Source organism: Ostrinia nubilalis, chromosome 23 (assembly GCF_963855985.1).
Source record: "Ostrinia nubilalis chromosome 23, ilOstNubi1.1, whole genome shotgun sequence".
NCBI classification, from domain to species: Eukaryota; Metazoa; Arthropoda; class Insecta; order Lepidoptera; family Crambidae; genus Ostrinia; species Ostrinia nubilalis.
In genome coordinates, this window is record NC_087110.1 from 62,207 (window position 1) to 83,098 (window position 20,892).

A 20,892-nucleotide genomic window follows, 5' to 3' on the forward strand; every position below is an offset into this window, starting at 1 on the left:
GGCCATCTGCATCCCCATCTGAAATCCCCATGGAAGGAAACTTCTTTGAATTTGAAACTACCTTCTGCTTAATGAATTGTGAGTGCTGTAGAAAGCATTATCTAAATTACACAATCCTACTATTCCTACTATAATATTATAAATGCGAAAGTCTGTGTGGATGTCTGGATATTTGTTACTCTTTCACGCAAAAACTACTGAACGGATTTTGATGAAACGTTACATTATTATTGTTTATAACCCAGAATAACATATAGGCTATAAATTATGACGATCTGTGACAAACTAAATTTCACGCGGGCGAAGCCGCGGGCAAAAGCTAGTATTTGTATACAGGAAAACACAACACATTATTATCTTTACTATAGCTACCTCGCTCTTGCCAAATATAAAGAATGTATGCAAGCGAGACAGAAAACGCTTGTCAGTCAGACCCGCGGCGAGCGTATCTCCAAAACAAACAATTTTTTGAGATTGCCTCAACTCTCACTGCGCGAAATAACATTTTTGACTGCTATTATTATCAGAATGTTTTTTATGGTCAAGTAATGCCTGACGCCTGACATGGGGATTCCGTCCTCATCATCAAATTTCATCAGCAAATTTAAAGAGGTTTCCTTCCATGGGGATTCCATGGAAGGAAACCTCTTTAAATTTGCTACTACCTTCTGCTCAATGAATTATGAGTGCTGTTGAAAGCATTGTCTAAATTACATAAGTATTATCTACTTAAATGGAAGCTCACTTGCATTTAAATTAAATAATTAAAAACCAACCGAATTGAGAACCTCCTCCTTTTGTTGAAGTCGGTTAAAAATGCGAAGTAGCAGCGCTCGTACGTAACAAGCGCAGGCTGCTACGGCGCGCTACGGTTTGCTACGGCGCGGCTTGTAGCGAAAGCTTCGTGCTACGAGATAGATGGGCGGGCGGGCATCTGGTGAACGTGTAGTTTCTTTTATAAGATAAAATAGGTACCTTTACTGAATCTGAATATGGCAGCTAAACTTTATATGTTAGGGGGGTTGTAACTTTATAGGCTAACGGGAGTATTTAGTAATTTATAATTCAGGAACTGTTCAATAAATTTTAGTAATAAATAATAGTGTCTGAGTTTCTTGCGCTGCTTCTTCTCAGCACTGGCCCATTTATTGTCCTGAAGCAGTGGTAGGGTTAATACTGGGACGTGTAAAAGTGCTTTTTTAAAGCCTACTTACAGAAATAAATGAGTTTTACTGAGTTTTTTACTGAGTTTTGAAACGTGTCAGATGAAAATAATAAACATTTATGTGGTTATTTAGGACATCGTGGTTGTAGCTCTCTCGCGCATGCGGCCGCCGCGGCGCCGCGCTGGCGCCTCCTTTACGCGCCAGTAGGGCTGCTGCGGTGATCATGTTTCATTCAAAATCAAAATCAAAATCATTTATTCAGTTTAGACCACAAGTGGCACTTATAAACGTCAAAAAAATAAAAGGTAGCCCTTATGGGGCACTTTACATGTCTCCTTATCTTTTGGGCCCTACCAGCGCTTCGAGACAAGCATATTATTATGGCAAGTGCTGAGAAGAAACGCCGGAACAAACTCAGTCACCACTTTTTGCCAGGAATTATCTAACGGTAAGAATAGCCAAATTTAAGTAGATAGGTACATCAAATATGTGCAGACTGAACTGACCACGCATCCTTGTCATCAATATAGTCTCGAACCTTGTAGTACCCTTTGGACATAAGGGTATTTTTTATATGTAAGTATCTTAAATTTGTTTATTGGCAATAAAAAAATAAAAAAAAAAAAAAAATCGTTTATTACCAAAATATCATTACAATTCGACAAGGTTGTGTGGTATTTTGTTAAATATGGTAATACATTTCCCCAAGAATGAATCACCTATTTTATGCATCCTAAATGATGGAACAGCAAGTTTATTCTTATGATCGTTCTTTGGGAATCGTTCGTTTCAGCCAAATGACGTCCACTGCCGGACAAAAGCCTCCCCCAAGGTTTTCCACAATGAACGGTCCTGCGCTGCCCACATCTTTTGGGAATCGATAAGAGTTCATTTGCAATGATTAAATGTTATAAGGATAATTAGGTAATTGAAGTTTCACAAATATTAACACTACAGCTTTGCAACAGTCGATGCCAATCAAGTGAAATATTTGCCGGGATACCTCCCTCAGACTTTGTAGATGGGGTAATTAGATTAGCACTACGCCGTTTAAAAAATAAAGTAAGTACTTCGGTATATTTTATCTTACATAGTCGTTGTTAAACCAATAGCTTACATGTACCTATGTTAATGTGCAGTGTAGGTACAGTTTAGTGTAACCCGGCAACTTATCCTAATTAATATTCTATGTAAGGTATTCCTATACCTATGATTTGGCTCCTGCCAAATCATTCTACGATATATGTAAAAGGCTTAGTAGAGATTCTGGCAGCATGAGATCAAAGGACGAATGGCACCCCTGAGCAGTCCTTTTACGCGGCGCCGGCGCGGCGGCGGCACTTGTTGCGCGTGGCTCCTTGAGGAGCCGAGCGTTTTCCTGCTAGAGACTCGACACGCATTGTGTCTCGGATGTAGTCCAGGGGACAAGCGTATTGTTGGGCTTAAGAGCTTATTATAGTAGTTCGTTTGGTATGTTTTGGTTGCAACTACTTACAAAATTAACAAAATGAAACCGTGTTCAAGTTTCGGCATTTAAATGGCTATTATCTCGGAACCTTTACGATAGTGAGCAATGTGTATGCACAATGCACATGCTGCCCATTATGGAAAAACGTACAAACCAAAAGCAATAGAAATTAGGGGAATAATCTCACGTAAACGACGTTAAATTTTGAGGGGCCGAGATCAGTTTTTGTACTCTACTATGGGCGCTTAGATCCTGGCTACACAGGAGTTGCAGTGGTGGGAAAGAGAGGTGGGAATAGTCCCGTACTATGGGCGCTTGCTAAAACTTCTCAAAGATCAACTCTTCGCTAGACCTTCTATCTCTTGGACTAACGGGACACTGTGCAGAGAGGAATCGTGCCGTCAAAAGGACGCAGCTTCCATCATCCTTAACGGACGACGTCTGCGTTCGCCGACCGCGCCAGTCTGATGGGGTCCATGGGAAAATGATGTGACGTACAACATTTGTAGCTTTTCTAATTTTATACCAATCGATATCAAGGGAGATGGGATCAAGATTTAAACAGTTATGTATTTAAGTTTTATGTAAAGTTAAGATAAAGTATTAGTTCGGCAATGAAGATTTATGAACTTTTTTACATTCTGTGAAAACTGTGATAAGTGACCCATTTGGAGTGTTCAATAAACCATCACTAGAAACTTGTTATAACAAGGTGAGTACTAAGTACCAAGTAGGTACTTAGTTAAGAAAATAATTATAATCTGGATTTGGAGGATACAGTTACTGTTCTCTAATATCATTCAACTACGTCATATTCTACTACAACTAAATAATAATAATGTTCCTTCACGAAACAGCAGATAGCATAAATATTTCATGCTTTCTGCTAAACTAAATTATAGGGACTGAAAGTACACATGACTCATGAATGATTAAAATAGGTTAAAAATATTTGAATACTCATGTTGCTAATCTTACAATGATGTTACGGCATCACAGTCAAAACTGGATAAAAGTCAAAATAGCTACTTTCAATTTGTTAAACATTTATGGGTTAGGTACATAATTGAGAACTAGTGGTGACGTTTCTCTCGAGGCTTTCTTTGGTAGCTAGCGTACTTAAAGCCTCAGAAAGAAAAAGAAAAAGCCTCACTCCTGGATTTCCACAACGACCTATCCAGCGCTGCCACAGGCAGGTGCCTCCCATGACTGCCTCCAGATCGTCGGTCCACCGAGTGGGAGGCCTGCCTATACCAATTTTTCCCTTAAGTATATAATGTATAGTGAGTAGGTATTCTTCATTTCAGCCACAGCTTAGGACGTCAACTACTGAACATAGGCCTTCCCCAATGATTTCCATGATTACCGGTTGATAGCGGCCTACATCCAGCACCTTCCTGCTACCTTTATGAGGTCGTCGTCGGTCCACCTTGTGGTCAGTGTTATCACCTCTAAAATGTGTTCGTGGTGTCGAAAGCCAGCCAGCAGGCTTGGCGATGGGCGTGGGCGGGCGCGGCGGCGGCGCGCGGCCCCCGAGCCACGTGGCGTACTACGTGGCGCTGGCCGGCATCCTGGGCCTGCTGGGCATGCTGCTGGCCTACTTCGCCTGCTTCTGCGTCAAGAGGGTCAAGGGTAACCATGGCGACCAATCGATCTTTCACTTTTCTTATAACCCGTTCGGTTCAGCTCTCGTAGTTCGTAGAGAACCTACTCTCCTGACACTTGCAAACTTACACGAGTGGCACACAAATATTTGTCTTTGCATAGTGCTCTGAAATATCTTACAAGTGCATTTAAATTAGTATTTAGTTAGTATAATTTATACATTTTTCAATCTTTAAAAATCACAATTATTTTTATTTAGCAGCACTTACGTAAGTTACTCTTCATTAGTTTTAGTTGGGTTTCAATTTCGTATTGTAACACCCTCACGTACTCGTATTTCTTGCCAGTATTGAATCATCGCTTGTGTATTAGTTCCAGTTTTTTTTTCAAATGCGCAATGAAAGCAATCTCACCCAAAGGTACACAGAATATCAGCCATCTTGATCAGAAGAAAAAGAAGATATTTTATGGATTCAACGCTTTGGGCTGTGTGTAATTCGAGTAACATTTGATATTTAGGTAGATACGAGTAATTAATTGACTTGTTCTTTACTTTTGCTAACATTTGAACCTTCACGTAGTGTAGCGCAGTCTGTAGAGTAGCACGTTGTGTGTTGTAGCGTATGACCGGCAGGCGCGGCAGTTCCAAGTCTATGCGGGCCCATGAGGATCCTGAAGGTTAGTGTAGAATTTTCAAGTAGTGCTTTATGATACCTTGTCCGGTGAAACTGAAAAAGCCGCTCACGGCTATCAGCAAGGTCTTTCCGAAAAAAAAAAAAGCTTTTTGATACCATTTGTACATGCTTTGTAGAAGTTTATAAAGTAGATGCTGTATCTGAAGCTTAGTCTAGCATAGTATAATAATGAGTATTGATTCTTATTACTCTTACAATATATGGATCTGAAACGTGGTCGCTTACTATGGGCCTCATAAGAAGGCTCAAGGTCACCCAAAGGGCGATGGAGCGGGCTATGCTCGGAGTTTCCCTGCGTGATCGAATCAAAAATGAGGATATCCGCAGGAGAACCAAAGTGACCGACATAGCTCGCAGATTGCTAAAATCAAGTGGCAGTGGGCGGGGCACATAGCTCGTAGAGACGATGGCCGTTGTGGCAGAAAAGTTCTCGAGTGGCAACCACGGGCTGGAAGACATAGCGTGGGCAGGCCTCCAACTAGGTGGACCGACGATCTGGTGAAGGTCGCGGGAAGCTCGCCTGGATGCGGGCAGCGCAGGATCGTTCATTGTGGAAAACCTTGGAGGAGGCTTTTGTCCAGCAGTGGACGTCATTCGGCTGAAACGAACGAACTCTTACAGGCACATAATGATTCTGCGCGCAAACTAAATTAATAAACGTACTTGTGCAATGACGCCGTAACCTGTGTTTCTTTATAGCAAATTAAACTTTTCCGGCGTTAATCATTAGGTAAGTGAAAAGTATTGCAATCTGCTTAGTAATTGTGTGGTACCTGACATTGTTCTCGTGTTCTAGAACTGGTGCAACAAGACTGCTCGTCGCAGACGCACGTGTCGGCGCGCCCGCCGCAGCCCGCCACCACGACCTACCCCGTGCAGCCAGGTCAGCGAGCTATGTATTATTTTATTCTAACTGGATGAGCACAATGGCCTTAGCGTCAAACTGTATGAGGCTCCTCGAGAGACGCATAATATGTGACAATCATCACCAGAGTATTGCAGCTTATAATATTTTTAGTGATAATCAAGCTCATTCAAACCTACGCTATGACACTTGGTTCAATCACAGGAATATCTTAAAATTGTGACTAAGGTGTGGTTAATTTTTTATTCAGTTTATGTGTTTTGTTGATGAGGTAAACTGGGTCAAGATTTTCAAGTCTTACGTGAATGAAAAAGATTGCCATAAATTGTTTTCGCGGGGTCCACAAATACTACTTGAGATATTGTGCTTTGGGTTGACCTACTTCCGTTCAGGTTTAATAAGTTATTCACGAGCTTAAGAGCGTTTACGTCTAGCGTGGCATGTCAAGTTTAGGTAATTTCGATGCTATTTTTATTCACACTAAAATAATTGTGACTGTGTGCGTGTTTTCGCGCTCTATAGTCAAACCAAAATACTTTGATCCACCATCGTAAAAGTGTGCCAGGCTGTCAAGTGACAGCTCAAGGAAACTATAAATTCTTCAAATCTTCCAACACCGACTCCATAATTATAAATCATGGTATACATTATTCCTAATAAATAATTAAATACGTAAATTCTTTATCAAATAGTAAATTATCAAAGGTTTTTTACTATTTTGAGAATATTTTATACAGCCTATGTTCAGCAGAAAAAAAATTTAATTTTAATGGTGAGAGATTTTTTCAAATCGGTTCTATTCAAAACAAAGTTTTCCTGTTAACTATTCTTTTTTTATCCGGAAAATGCATAACATTTCATACCCACCAGCTGCGGGGGCAGCTAGTGGGTTATGTGGGGTTCTTCCTACCAGAAGGTGGGGTGCCCCTACACCCACTAAAAACCTGACTGTTTCTGCCATGATCCATATGAGTGATATGAGGGAACGCGGGACATCGCCATTGGCTGTTGCCTGTAGCATTCGTCCTTAGCCGCCACCAGACACCTCCATGTCTAGCGACCGAGGCCTGTTAGGAAGGGACAGTTGGAGACCATAAGCTGTCCTCTTGCGCCCAGGGTGTCGGCGGCGGATAACCGGAGTGTCGGCTGAGGCCTCTCGCTCCCCCTTTCCACTGCTTCTTTCTGTGAAATAACACTTTCACAGAAAGTAAGCACACTATACCATAAGATTATTTGTCTCATAAGAATATATTTTATACTAATGTAGATATTGTTTCCGAAAGCAAGCGGGTTCATTACGTACCTGTACGCTTCATGCGTTCTCTAGTAAAAGCTGAAAATCAGTGTTCTGCCCTTTTGAGGGTAGTGTTTATACTGAGCTCTTTGCTTTTTGCATCGCTGCGGCACACATCACTCTGACGCAGGGAACTATTTGAAACGCTAGTCATCTTTATATTCTGTTGTTTTGTCACTTTTGTTATGTTGCAACTGTTGAAATTATTACTAATCTGTGTAACAAAATACCAGTGGTGTCACCTAGTGTGTTTCTTGACTAACTTTATTTCGATATTGAATTGAATTTCAATAGCAACTATACATAATATGTGTGTTAAAAGCATTAAAAAAAGTGTGTGTTACAACAAAAACAATTTATCTATCTATCTCACGCCTCTTCCCGATTGGTAGGGAGAGGTCATTTCCAACCGCCGCTCGTTCGCTTAGGCTGGGCACTGTTGGAGCGTGTCAGTCTGCTGCGGTGACTCACGTGCCAAGACTGCAGTGTTAACTGACAACCATCTACAGGCTCTCGGCCTATACGGTGGAAGAATGGTCCGAAGCACCCATGGCCCGATAGAACCTGGGTCGCCCTATGTGTGAGGCGATCATGCCGTCGCACCCACTCCTCTAATACAGGCAGAACTGCCTCTATGGTGCGACGTAAAATTTGTCTGACGGCCAGGCGTACCCTTCAGCACTCTAGGGCCTAGATCCTCAAGCATCTACCTTTTGGTTTCCACCTCTCGTGGTGCACGTACACGTACATTTCCCATTCTGGCGTCTATTCTCGGTTGTCGACACTAGCTTTGTCGCCACTGAGGATAAATGGCATAAATAATATCGATTGTCACCAGTGGCGACACATACTTTCCCAGTTGTAGCTACAGGCTTTCTCACAACTTATGACAAATTAGAAAAATACATCCCAATTATGCCTAGTGGCGACGTACACAAATATTGACGCAAATGTCATCGTGCATGACATGCGTAAAGTAAAAGTCAAGTAAGACCAGACGAATACAAATATTATTAATTTTATGTTGAACTAGCGGCCGCCCGCGACTTCGTACGCGTGGACCTAGTTTTACTCCTTAGTTCGTAAAATCTGTTGTTTGATATCATGTTGATAGATGGCGTTTCATGGCTTCCCCCGCATGAATATTTACGAACGTCAAAAACAGTAGTTTGTCCAGCGCTGTAGATTTTAACCAATGACGATAGATTGCGCTTTTGAGACACGTCTTATTTATTTATTGAAATTTATTTGTCACATATCGTCATAAATTATAGCCTATATGTTAATCTGAGTTATAAACAATAATACCGTAAAGTTTCAACAAAATCCGTTCAGTAGTTTTTGAGTGAAAGAGTAACAAACATCCAGACATCCAAACTTTCGCATTTATAATATTAGTAGGATTGTTATACGTCGCCACTAATGACAATATTTTTTTTCCCATTTATCCTCAGTAGGGACATAGTCAGTCAGTGTCCACAACCGGGAATAGACGGACTGCGGATACTATGCGGTATCCACGAATTACCTCAGCCTGTGCCTCAGTGATATCATGCGTTGCGCTTTTTTCAACAGTAGGATGCTCCACGACTACACAGCACTGTGCCATACTCGAGCCCCATATAGGACCATATAACGCGCGACGCAAAAGTATAGTCAGCGACTCAGTGCAGCCGGGCCTCCGAGATTAGGCTTAGTGCGCCGGCGGTAGCCAAAAGCTTAGGGGTGAGACGATTCAAGTGGCCGTCAAATGACCACTGTCCAACTAACTACAATCCGAGGTACCTACCGCAAAGATTTTCCGACTGTAATATGTTGTGTATGTTCCCCCTACAACTAGGTGGGATCCTGCTGGCAGAGCATTCCTATTAACTATTCTGTAAACACCTATTTATGGCAAATAAATTATTAGTATTATTCCTCTTTATAATATTAGTATACATTCATAACTTTCTGTTCCAAATTTTCGTCATTCGTTTTCGTTTCATCGCTAAAAATAACTTAATTTTATTTTTCATTAAGTCTGAAATAGAATTTGTTGTAAAAATATACTGTAATGAAAAATAACAATAAAATATTTTAATTACCACGTGATCGCAAAATCTACCACCAAGATTTTGCGGATACACTATAAAAGTCCAGCTACCTGTCAAAGATCAACGTACGCGTGACACATGTCAGCAGAGCACCGAGCGACGTGACCTCACTCTGGAACGCCTCGAGGCGGACTGAATTTGAACGATTTGTGCGCGGCGTTTTATAGTACTTTTCAAATACTCATAGAAAAAAAATTACAATGAATTATTTTAAATTTCAAAGTAAATATTTTAGATAAGATATTCTTCTATTATATTAAGCTATTTTTGTGTTGAAAAAAGGAAGAACATTGGTGAAAAAATCACGTTGATTTTTGGGTATTTCACGTTCTTTTAATTTGTGATTTCTTATTGTAAAATGCTTAAATCTAAAAAATTTCTCAGATAACTATTTGCCCAAGGATCTATGCTATAGGATATAAATGTTTGTTAAATCGTTTTCACAGTATTTTTATAAAAATTTCAGCTTGTAAACTGACGCTAAAGTGGAAATTTACAAAACCTGTGTGGACTTATCTTGATAGAATTCTTAAATACTAAACTAATCGCAATATTTTCTCAATTAACTATTTAGACGACGAAATTGCCTAACTATTTATGCCTATAACATATTTGTAATATTACTGGTTAATGATTGTAACGAGTTGAAAAAGTACTGTTTTTGCGCCAAACGGCGTAAACGCTCTTAACACTAACTATGGCACAATGGCAATCGGCACATGATACTTGTAAGTCTAATCCCACCAAAACATTCTGTAAAAAAACTAGCCAAGTCTCGATAGAGCTGCTTGTTTATCTCTAAAAAGTAATGAAATCTAGACAAGTGCCAAGTCTATGGTTCCTTACTGCGATTTCTTTATTATTATAGTTAATGTTGTGTGACTTGTCCGTTGAAGGGTGACAGAACCAGGTGCTCCATGACACCATTGCACCAATCTGTCACCAGAACCGCTACCCATTGACGATGGAAAATTTCCACTTGGAAAACGTTGATTCATCAATAACCAACAATTATTGTAGGTTTAATAAAGCTGCGTATTTCAATTATACTTATGTATGATTATCTTAATAAAGATTGTCAACGGCCAAGTCACACAACATTAACTATAATAATAAAGAAATCGCAGTAAGGAACCATAGACTTGGCACTTGTCTAGATTTCATTACTTTTTAGAGATAAACAAGCAGCTCTATCGAGACTTGGCTAGTTTTTTTACAGAATGTTTTGGTGGGATTTCACTTCTTTTTGTAGAAAGTGGCAAAATTATTTAACGTCGTCGTTTTATTGTCATTTTTTTACGATTATTAAACACAAATAAACTCAACGACCTTTAAAATGGACAACGAATCAGAATTGTTTTAATAACATAACCTTAGCGAACCTTACAATATAATAAACGAAATGCAAATTACACAACATTCAACTTAATCGACGGGGGGCTCTAGAAAGGAAAGAAATCTGTACCTCTAGTAGGAAAAACTTTCGAGTTCGTTTCGTTGCGTATTCAAAGTGTCATCGAAAAATTTTGTATGAAAAATTAAACAGCGCCCCCTATATTATAGCCGCCCTAGGGGGCGCTGTTTAATTTTTCATACAAAATTTTTCGATGACACTTTGAATACGCAACGAAACGAACTCGAAAGTTTTTCCTACTAGAGGTACTGGACACCGCACCGCTTGCTAGTGCTAGCGCCATCTAGCGGTGAGCGATACTGGCGAACACCACGGTGCGGGAGTAGTATTGACTATGAATGTGGTGTTACTCCAGATCTTCGATTTTCCTAGTTTTTATAGTTTTCCCTTTATGTGGCCATTAAACCCTAACTCTGTACCAAATTTCAGCTCTCTGAGTTTATGGGAAGTACTAGTTCTATTTTGATGATCATCAGTGAGTGAGTGAGTGTCGTAAATGCGAAACTTTGCTTTCGCTTAACTTCGGAACTAAATGACCTACAGACTTGAAATTTTGGATTTTAAGTATGTGATTATAGCTTACTAGATGACGAAAATTTCTGCGTTCTGGTCTTATCCAGAGGTTCTCAAATAGGGGCCTGAAAATGCGGCGAAATGGTTCCAGTAAAGGATGGTACGGCAGTGTTTGCTTCGCGCTCGACTTGGCGGGGGCACTACCGTGCCCCCAGATAGTGGAGCACTCAGATTTCATATTCGTGTCTCTGTATATCAATCATGAAGATTACGCCGTCGTCGAAGATAACATTATTACTATCAGCCAAAACAATGAAGATCAATTATCCGGCCTGTTCCAAGTGGTTTCACAGCCAAGCTATAAAGCCGGTGGTTTGAGGGTCTACTACGAAACACAACTGCGAGATTTTCTATACATTCGTCTCTACTAGCTTTTCTCACCCACCCTGTGACGCAGGCATGAGGGAGAAAGACGGGTGGAGGCATTTGGTGTTTTGAGGGTAGGACCCATGTACTGGCGGCCTGCCAACTTACAAACCGTGTCAAGTGACTCATATTTATTTGGCGTGAAAGTGCTCGCTTAACTAGATCGTAACTGCTGTACGTAACTTTGACGGCCTAGCTACTTAGGCCATACCCTGCATTTTGCTCGAGTCAATATCGTACGTCAACAAGTAACTACTCGTACCTACTAAATATGACCCGCAATTAATTGGAGAATGAATTCATTGTAAATGCCGATTCAAAAAAGATCCATACGCCTCGGTACTGAATACTTATTGAGGGACTATATTTGAAAAAAAAAACCTGTAGGTACGTTGTAGTACGTTGTCTAAAGTGAGGTACTGTCCGACTCGCTTTTAGGTGTAGGTACCTACTCTGAAGATTCCTTTAATGCTTAACTTCCATGACCCATTGAGTGTCAGACTAGGACCGAGAGACTAATCAACAGATTACATGTGTCTAATGGCCGATATCATCTCGGTTTCCAGTGGTCCGGGACAGCGCGAGCGCGATGGCGAAGCTGTGTCGCCAGCTTCCCGCGCCGACGCCTGTGTACCCGGCAGCGTCGTCGCCCGACCCCGCGCGCGCGCACCACGCGCCGCCCTCGCTGCCCCCGCTGCCCCCGCCGCCCCCGCCGGTCCCAACGGCCCCCCCGGCTCCAGGCAAGACTCCCGCGCCCGCCGCCGCCGTCATACCGAGGATCGAAGTAGACATGGTGGATGCGAGATAGATTTGCGTAAATCTCTCGCTCAATTCAACGAAAAACTAAAAATATTTATATGTGTATTTTGGTAAAGTTAGTTTAATTTTATGTATCACCAGCAAGGTTCTGGAATGGAGGCCGCGTACCGGAAAACGCAGCGTGGGACGTCCACCCGCAAGGTGGACCGACGACCTGATAAAGGTAGCAGGAAGGCGCTGGATGCAGGCCGCTACCAACCGTGCGATGTGGAAGTCATTGGGGGAGGCCTATGTTCAGCAGTGGACGTCCTATGGCTGAAATGATGTTGATGATGATGATGTATCACCAGATCGTCTCGGTCCATCTAGTTTCTAGTAGGAGGCGTGTCTACACTACGCCCTCCGGTCTGTGGTTGCGGGAAGCACCTGGATGCGGGCAGTGCAAGAACCGCTCATTGTGAATATTTGTAGGGGAGGCCTTTGCAGCAGTAGACGTCATTTACCAACCGGGCAGGCCGCTACCAACCGGGCAGCATGGGGGAGGCCTATGTTCAGCAGTGGACGTCCTATGGCTGAGATGATGATGATAACGATGAGACGTCATTTAGTTGAAACTATGTTACTATGTATCAGAAATACCTTTTTCTAGAGTAAGGCCTATACTTAAGTGTACTTCAGATCAACGCTTCGATATTAACGATTACGGTCTCTAAGTAGGTAATGTACCTATGTTGTAAATATCCAAGATCCATCTAACGTCCATTATGTCTTAAATTAAAAGTTTATAAACATTTTAATAATTAAAATATGATAAGGTTCCTATCAATATACCTAGGTATAATCAATTTTGTATTATCTATTGTACTCTCGTTGTTTGCGCTGCAAATGCTGTGAAGAGTGATTGTTCAAGTATGATAAATAAGTAGGTACAAGACATGTCCGCAGTTCTAAAAACTTTTTGTTTGTTAGAGTAAGTTTGTTGTTGACCACATGGTCATGTGGTGTTAAGAATTTCCTGCCATTCATAAACCTGTAAAACAGTTTATATGTATAAACACACAGAGTTGCTCCAAAGTTAAGCGTCCAAAAATAAAGTAAGATTTTATCGTTTATTAATTACGTATCCAATATTTACACAAGTAAATTGTTAAATGCTATCTACATATTAATATGATGATATTACTCAGTACATAAAATGTAATTTCAAAATAAATGTAAATTAAATAATCGATGTTGCATGCATTTTACTGTTTTTCTCAATGTCTGTAACTCTGGCTTTCTAAATATTAAATGTGCCAACTTTGTATTTTCATGACTATAAAAATAATAAAAATAGTTATTTTTACCAACCGTTTTTTAAATAACCTTTATTAAGTAGGTACATTATATTCAAATATATTTATTTATTTGACTGTTTACAGCTATGAGGAAAACTATGGAGTGTATTGAATATAATAATTTCAATCCTTTAGCTGTGGGTCTAAGGTAGAAGTTTCCAATGTTTTTTCCAACAAATCATTTGAATGTTCATTTTTTTTTTTTTTTTATGTGATAGGAGGCAAACGAGCAGACGGATCACCTGATGGTAAGCAATTGCCGTCGCCCATGTACACCCGCAACATCAGAGAAGTCACAAGTGCGCTGCCAACCTTTTAAATCCCATTCCCCCCCAATTGGGCCTCCGGTATCCTCACTCACTCGGCGAAACACAGCGCAAGCGCTGCTTCACGCCGGTTTTTTGTGAGGCCGTGGTATCACTCCGGTCGAGCCGGCCCATTCATGCCGAAGCGTGGCTCTCCCACGTTATAAAACGATGCCGCGATCATGTGTTTCAAGCAAAATTAAAAAAAAATGCACTCTGCAACACTTTTGACAATTTTTTCCTGAATTTTATTGGAATGAAATTCCAAATTCAAATTTACTTCATTACTTTGTGATGACAAAAATAGCGCGTTAAGCTTCGTAAAAAATGCTGGAAAAGCAGGGTTGAGTGGAAAAACAATTATATCAAGTAGGTATAGCCCGGTGGAAGAAGAAACGGATTGCACGTACCTTTCTTTAGTTTCTGGATACTGCAGATGATGCAGACGCCTTTCATGGTTTCATTTTCGTGGTAGGTGTCACTGCGCACATGGGCGGCCAGGTCAAATCTTCTTTCAAAACGTAACACCACTTAAACTAACACTTTTTCAGTACACATTGATCACAAATCACGCAAGTATTTACTGATAACAAAAGAACAAACAACGAAAAAAATAATTTACAAGCTGTCACGTTAGCACCACTCTCGTTTGGCAGCCATCGCGGCATCGTTCGAGAAATTCAAAAGGAAAACATGCAGCGACATCTCGCAGGCAGTTGTGGAAGTGTGGCGCGAATAAATCTAGTCAAAACAAATCCTTTTAAATTTTTACTACCATATTAATGCCGGCAAATAATGCCTAATGAATAAGTTCGGTTGAAAAGCTCTTTATCAATTTCCTGCTTTAAAGCTTTCAACAATATGAGTGAGGCAGATCTAAAAAGAAGAAATGATTTCGCTGAATGGATTAAAAAATCAATTTTTAATTATGAACAATTTTAATTAAGAAGATAAAAACAATATTGACCAGTTCATTGACAATAAATAGAGACAATGTAAGTTACATTGTTGTACATACTTACATACAATATTATTATATAATGTTTAATTTTAATGTACACATACGTATTGAAGTATTCGTGAAAAAATATAGCTTTTTATACAAAATCTGTTTTTTATTGGCAACAAGCAGGCTTTTAATAACTTACATTTTCAATTGACTGGATAAATTGATTTTTATGCGTTTAAATACTCATTGTAGCAGCCCATCGTTAATACACGTTAACAATAATAAATACTTAGTTAAAGCATAATCAACAATTAACATTAAATAGTAACACCTATTTTTTATTATAACTAATACTCATAATTTATTTATTTATTGGGCTATGAAAATAAGATACAGAGATATAGATAATCATAGTAGAAGAAGTTTACCTTCGCATAGGTATAAATATGTATTTTATATGGATAGCATTCTTAATAATTTAATTGTAATTTCCCCATTACAACATTCATCCAACATGGTTACGTGTAGGTTTAAAACATTAATGAATAATTGAATATAGTTAAATAGTTAACTTGACACAATAGTTAGGCACATCGATACACTTCGCAGTACATCATTAATATTTAAGTTACAACAGCAAATTCTCACTAATTCGTCTCTAAAATGGCACGATGATTATTTCTAAGTTCATCTCTGTATAATAATAAATTATGGCAACGAAACTAAACTAAATACCTACCTAAAAATAATATCACTAACATCAAATTAATATTTGAAAATCTTTTTTTATATGTAAGTATACTTAAGAATGGGTTAGAGTTTTGGCAGATTTTTTACATGCAATCGGCCGACCTATTACCTGTGCTATTACTAAGTAGGTGGAGGCTAAACTTTCCCAAAATTATAAATAATTTATTCAAAGTTCTGGTGTTTAATTTTTTCCACCTTTCATGATCACTGTTTTCCACCTTTGAAACTGCTTTCTTTCTCATAAAAAACTGCTGTTTTGGGCAAAATCATTGATTTAAATAGCAGTCTCCTTCTTTTTGGGCGACGTGTACTGCTGGATGTCGTCGTAGTCCGGCGGCCTCTCCTCGCTGCCCTCCAAATCCAGGTCTAGATCACTCTCTGCGGAAAGAAATACAGAGGTTTAAAGTTTTTCCGCTTGCTAGTTCATGTTAACTAAAGACTTGAAGCGGTTAAGGTCTACCGTGGGTAGTTTGCTCTTTAATAAAGTCATTATTAAAGAGCAAACTACCCACGGTAGACCTTTGCCCCGACATTAAAATGTTAACATTGACATTGAGGAGGAGGATTAACAAAATTTTCTATGGGTCTTGTTTACGTGTCCACGAAATGCTAATGTTTAATCTGATCGAGTCAACTGCACACCTCGCTGGAATGCGACTCTCCTTCTCACTTACCCGTACACCTCCCCGCGTTCGCCCCGTTCGTATGAACTAGAGCGTCGATGTGACGTTACTGCTGCTAGGTGCGCAATTAACTCTACTAGGTTGTATATCTCCTTGTGATCATAATAGTTGTAAAAGTACGTAGTACAGTATTTGTTTATTTGCATTTTCATGTGCAATGTAGAATTTTTCCAAATCCATTGTTTAAATAATTTATTTTGTTCTAAAAATTTTTTTTTAAAACTAAGGCAAACTTAACTCTAAACAAAATATAAACATAAACTTATTTTAATCTATATAAATAAAAATGAATTGATGTTCGTTAGTCTGATTAAAACTCGAGAACGGCTGGGCCGATTGAGCTGATTTTGGTGTTAAAATGTTTGTCGTAGTCCAGGGTAGGTCTAAACGGTGAGCAAATAAGGAAAGATTTGCTTATTTATTGCCTTTAAGGCGGAACAGAGTTCGCCGGGTAAGCTAGTCAAAAATAAAAGTGTGTCCGTGAGGCAAAGAGGCGAGGATGCTGGCTGCATTTCCTCGCTGAATGGCAATACTAAGCTTTGTGCAAGGAAAGAGGCAGCATTTAGATTTTCTGAAATTTTATTATTTTAGTATTCTTTTGTCAGGCGTTCTTGAATGGTTTCAGCCTCGTACTAGTACTATAGTATAGGCCAGGGTTTCCCAATTTTTATTTGCCAAGGAACCCTAATTGATTATACTTTTCCTAGCGGAACCCCCGTACTACTCCGCCCGCACGCCCTGCCCCTCCCTTGTGCGTAAACAAGTCGGTGCGAGCGAACAACGTCGGTCACGAAACGTGGGATAATATTTTTTACGGAACCCTTGCGGCCTTTCCACGGAACCCCAGGGTTCCGCGGACCACCACTCGGGAACCGCTGGTATAGGCAAGTAATACTGTACCTGAGAAGGCGCCGGACTCGGGCCGCTGCGGCGGCGCGAGGATGTCGCCGTCGCTGGCGTGGCGCGCGCGCAGGCTGGCGGCCAGCGGCGACAGCGACGCGCGCGCACGCAGCCCGCGCACCGGGCCCGCCTCCGCCAGGTAGCACGCGCCGCCGTCGTAGCCCACCGTCTCTGAAAAAGTATGATTATAACAGCTTTTTATATTGCTTGAGAAAATCGAATTGTTAAGGTGGGAATCGCACTTGCCAAGCGACTACTCATTTATAACGCTAGCAGCGATTATTGCCAATCTATTGAAGGCAGCGAATCCTTTAAGTCGCATGAATTTGGCTAAGGTAGAGTTTGTAAAGTTAGGTCTTATAGGGTTGGGGTGTGAGGAGTCTAACTTGATTTTACACGACTAAGCTTGATTCTACACGACATGTGATAACGTTTTGATAGTGGAAGCCCTATGGTCTCGTCTTGGCAACATTTTACATGACAATGTATATTTTGATGGATCAACAGTGGTGAACCCAAGATGTTCAGCAAGAACTAGTTAAAAGGTTGCTTGGTGCTACATTATTTTATTATTATTGATTGTTCGTGCAACAAGGCATACCAACTTAATAATAGTAAACTCACCGACTGAAGGTGGAGGGAACGGCCTCGCGAGGCTTATCCGCGACTCAATCGTGTGATGCTCGGCTCCCGAGCGGTCGATGCCATCGATGTCTTCCGCCAGCAGGAACTCGTAGTTCGACACCTCGCCCTCCTCGAGAGGCACCAAACTTTTCCGCGGCACCTCCTTCAAGCGAATAGACTCGTTTAACGACTGCTTCGCTTCTTTCGGTTTGTAAATTGACTTATTTCTTTCCTCTGCAACTCTTTCAGACTCTATAAACTCCTCATAATTAGAGGTCGACGCTTTAACGAGGATAGAAGATTCTTCATTAGTATCCCCTATGTAAAAATTACTTGTAGAGGTGACGACTTCATGAAAATCACTCGTAGGCGGGACGAGTTCAGTAGCATCGGTGTCTTTGATATCATCTTTGTTGGATTCTTTGCACTTTTTGGAAGATTTGATGTTAGTGTAATGTTTTTTGCACGGTCTAACGGGTTGGGTTTCAGGTTGCAGGCATTCTACGGACGACGATTCGGGTTCAGCGAATGGCGCTTTGTCTAGGCTGGGAGTGCTACCGGAGGGACACTCGTTTTCTGGCTTGAGCGGGATGTAGAGTTCCTTGGTGGAGCGCTCCCAGTCGCGGCGGTGGATGACCTCGTCGATGACGCTGGGCGCGGAGTGGTAGCGGGCGTCGGCTGTGGGCGCCTCGTGGTGAGACTTTCTTCGGCTTCTTATTTCTTCGTGGCTTCTGTGCGCTGATAACGGCTTCTTGGAATATCCTGGAAACATTTCAGACTGTTGTTGGGTACTTGTTTACTACAATGGTAAAGATGGTTGAGATAGAAATGTATACCTTTCTACTTAGTGTTATTCCATCAATGAAAAGCGGAGAGGGATCTTTATATTAACACCTACAATATACACAGTCAATAGTCGTTCTTAAAGTAAAGACATAGTCAAACCTGAAGTGCTCGGTAGATGTAGAGACACGGCGCTACTGGCCATGCGTCTGCCGAAGGGGGCTCCAGTGCGGCTGCGGCCTCCCGACTCTAGAATATTACACAATTTATGCTTGATTACATTATCAAGTTGTTATTACATGAACATTTCATAATAACACAATGATTTGGCACTAAGTAATGTACGCTAGTCGTTCCCACCTAATGTGGAAAAGGAAAAAAAATTATTCCACAGATTGAGTAATGGCACAGTGATTTGATTTGAACTCGCATGGTCTCAGGTTCAATTCCTGGTTGAGATTTAGAAAAAAAAAATTCGCATCTAAGTTGCAATCCATTGTTTGTACAAACTAAGGACGTACTCGTAGGTAGTTCATATTTTTGAAAGCATTATAAGATACTTAATTGGTAGCCTTGATTTTTTTATGATTAGTATTTATTGCCTTATTTTCTGGGCAGACCAAGGACAGAAAATAGTATTTATAGATCGCTTAAAGAGGTAAGTACGTCATGTACGGAAACACCATGGTTTGGACCTATTGTGTGATCTAAGATGAATGGATGGGTGAATTGAGTGACAATGTCTGACTACTAGGAGTGACACACATTCAATTTACGTACCACCCACCACTGGCTTCCATGGATTGTCGGGAGACGTGTCTGAAAACACACGGCGATCATTGAAACCACTGATGTAGAGATTTACAAGGAGTGTGTTACAAAAGTATGAAATCTATCAAGAACTTTCTGTTTTCGAAGAATCTTGAACAACGGGAGCATAGTCTAGCTAGTAGTTCGTGCATATACCTATTATTAAAGGCTCGTTCCCACGGCAATCCAGTTTTGCGGGATCCAGTAATGCATTATCCAGCAAAACTGGATTATCGTGTAAACACATGTATGTTTGAAATTATAATTACAAAATCGAACGAATCGGTTTATAGTGGGACACTGCAAACGGGATGTTCGTGTGAATGTTAATATTAAAACACTATCTACTAAACGGGATCCTGCAAAAACAGGATGTCTTCGTGGGAACAAGCCCTTAGTTTGTAAATATTGAAGAGCATAGGTATCTATTTCTAAGTAAGCAGTAAAGGAAAATGAAAATTACATTTGGTATCATCTCAAAAAGTATCCAAAGATCCGTCGGTGAGGTTAGCGGTGCCCAGAAAGCTGGCAGCGTTTCCGCGTTGGATCGCTACGCGACGCTGGCCAAGGTAGAACCCGGCCTTTTGGTCACCGGTAACCTCGATGACGCGGGTGGAAGCTCAGTAAGCAGTTATAAAGTACCGGAGTTGGAGTCGTCGGGCCAGCAGCACAGCCAGCACAGCGTGAGTAGCGCCGCGCACGCCTCCGGCCGCGACTCCGAGCGCGCGCCCATCGCCCACTGCTGAACGAATTATAAACAAAACATTACAAAAGACAAGCCGTTTACGAATCAGAAATGACGAGATCCGTAAACGAACTAAAGTCGCTGACATAGCTCGACGGATTAGCAAGGTGAAGTGGCAATGGGCAGGGCAAATAGTATGCAGAACCACAGAATAATAATAAGTGCAGAACTGACGGACGATGGGGCAGCAAGGTTCTGAAGTGGAGGCCACGTACCGGAAAGCGCAGCGTAGGACGTCCACCCACAAGGTGGACCGACGACCTCATAAAGGTAGCAGGAAGGCGCTAGATGCAGGCCGCCACCAACCGGCTATTGTGGAAATCATTGGGGGAGGCCTATGTTCAGCAGTGGACGTCCTATGGCCGAAATGATGATGATGATGATAAAGCAGTTTGAAAATTAACGGGACTATTCCTAAATCTCGTTTCCACCGCTCTGCAACTCTTGTGTAGCCAAAATCTACAGCTTGACCGCCAATAAAAACCCAACCAGTGAAGATCAAGTTTGTAACGGAGGAAAGTTAAGCAGTCATCGGACGCGCAACGAAATTAATCAGAAGAATATAGGAAGAGTTCTAAGTTTGAACACTGTTTTAGCAAAAGATAGAGCTAATCATTATCATCATCATTTTAGCGACAGGACATCTACTGCAAAACATAGTCCTCCTGCTATGATTGGCCAGCTAAAAGAAGCCTACTGAAAAGA

At 40.9% G+C, this 20,892-nt stretch overlaps 1 protein-coding gene and 1 long non-coding RNA gene across 2 annotated transcripts in view; one reads left to right on the forward strand and one right to left on the reverse strand.

The window, feature by feature from the left end:
- LOC135083440 (uncharacterized) overlaps positions 1-20,892 on the reverse strand; it is a 262,840-nt gene that overhangs the window by 23,831 nt on the left and 218,117 nt on the right. The window lies entirely within an intron of this gene.
- Positions 4,597-12,350, forward strand: LOC135083397 (protein enabled homolog). Its single transcript, XM_063978135.1, has 3 exons — positions 4,597-4,917; positions 5,731-5,817; positions 12,109-12,350. The coding sequence occupies exons 1-3, from the start codon at positions 4,863-4,865 to the stop codon at positions 12,348-12,350; spliced, it is 384 nt and encodes a 127-aa protein (XP_063834205.1). The 5' UTR covers positions 4,597-4,862.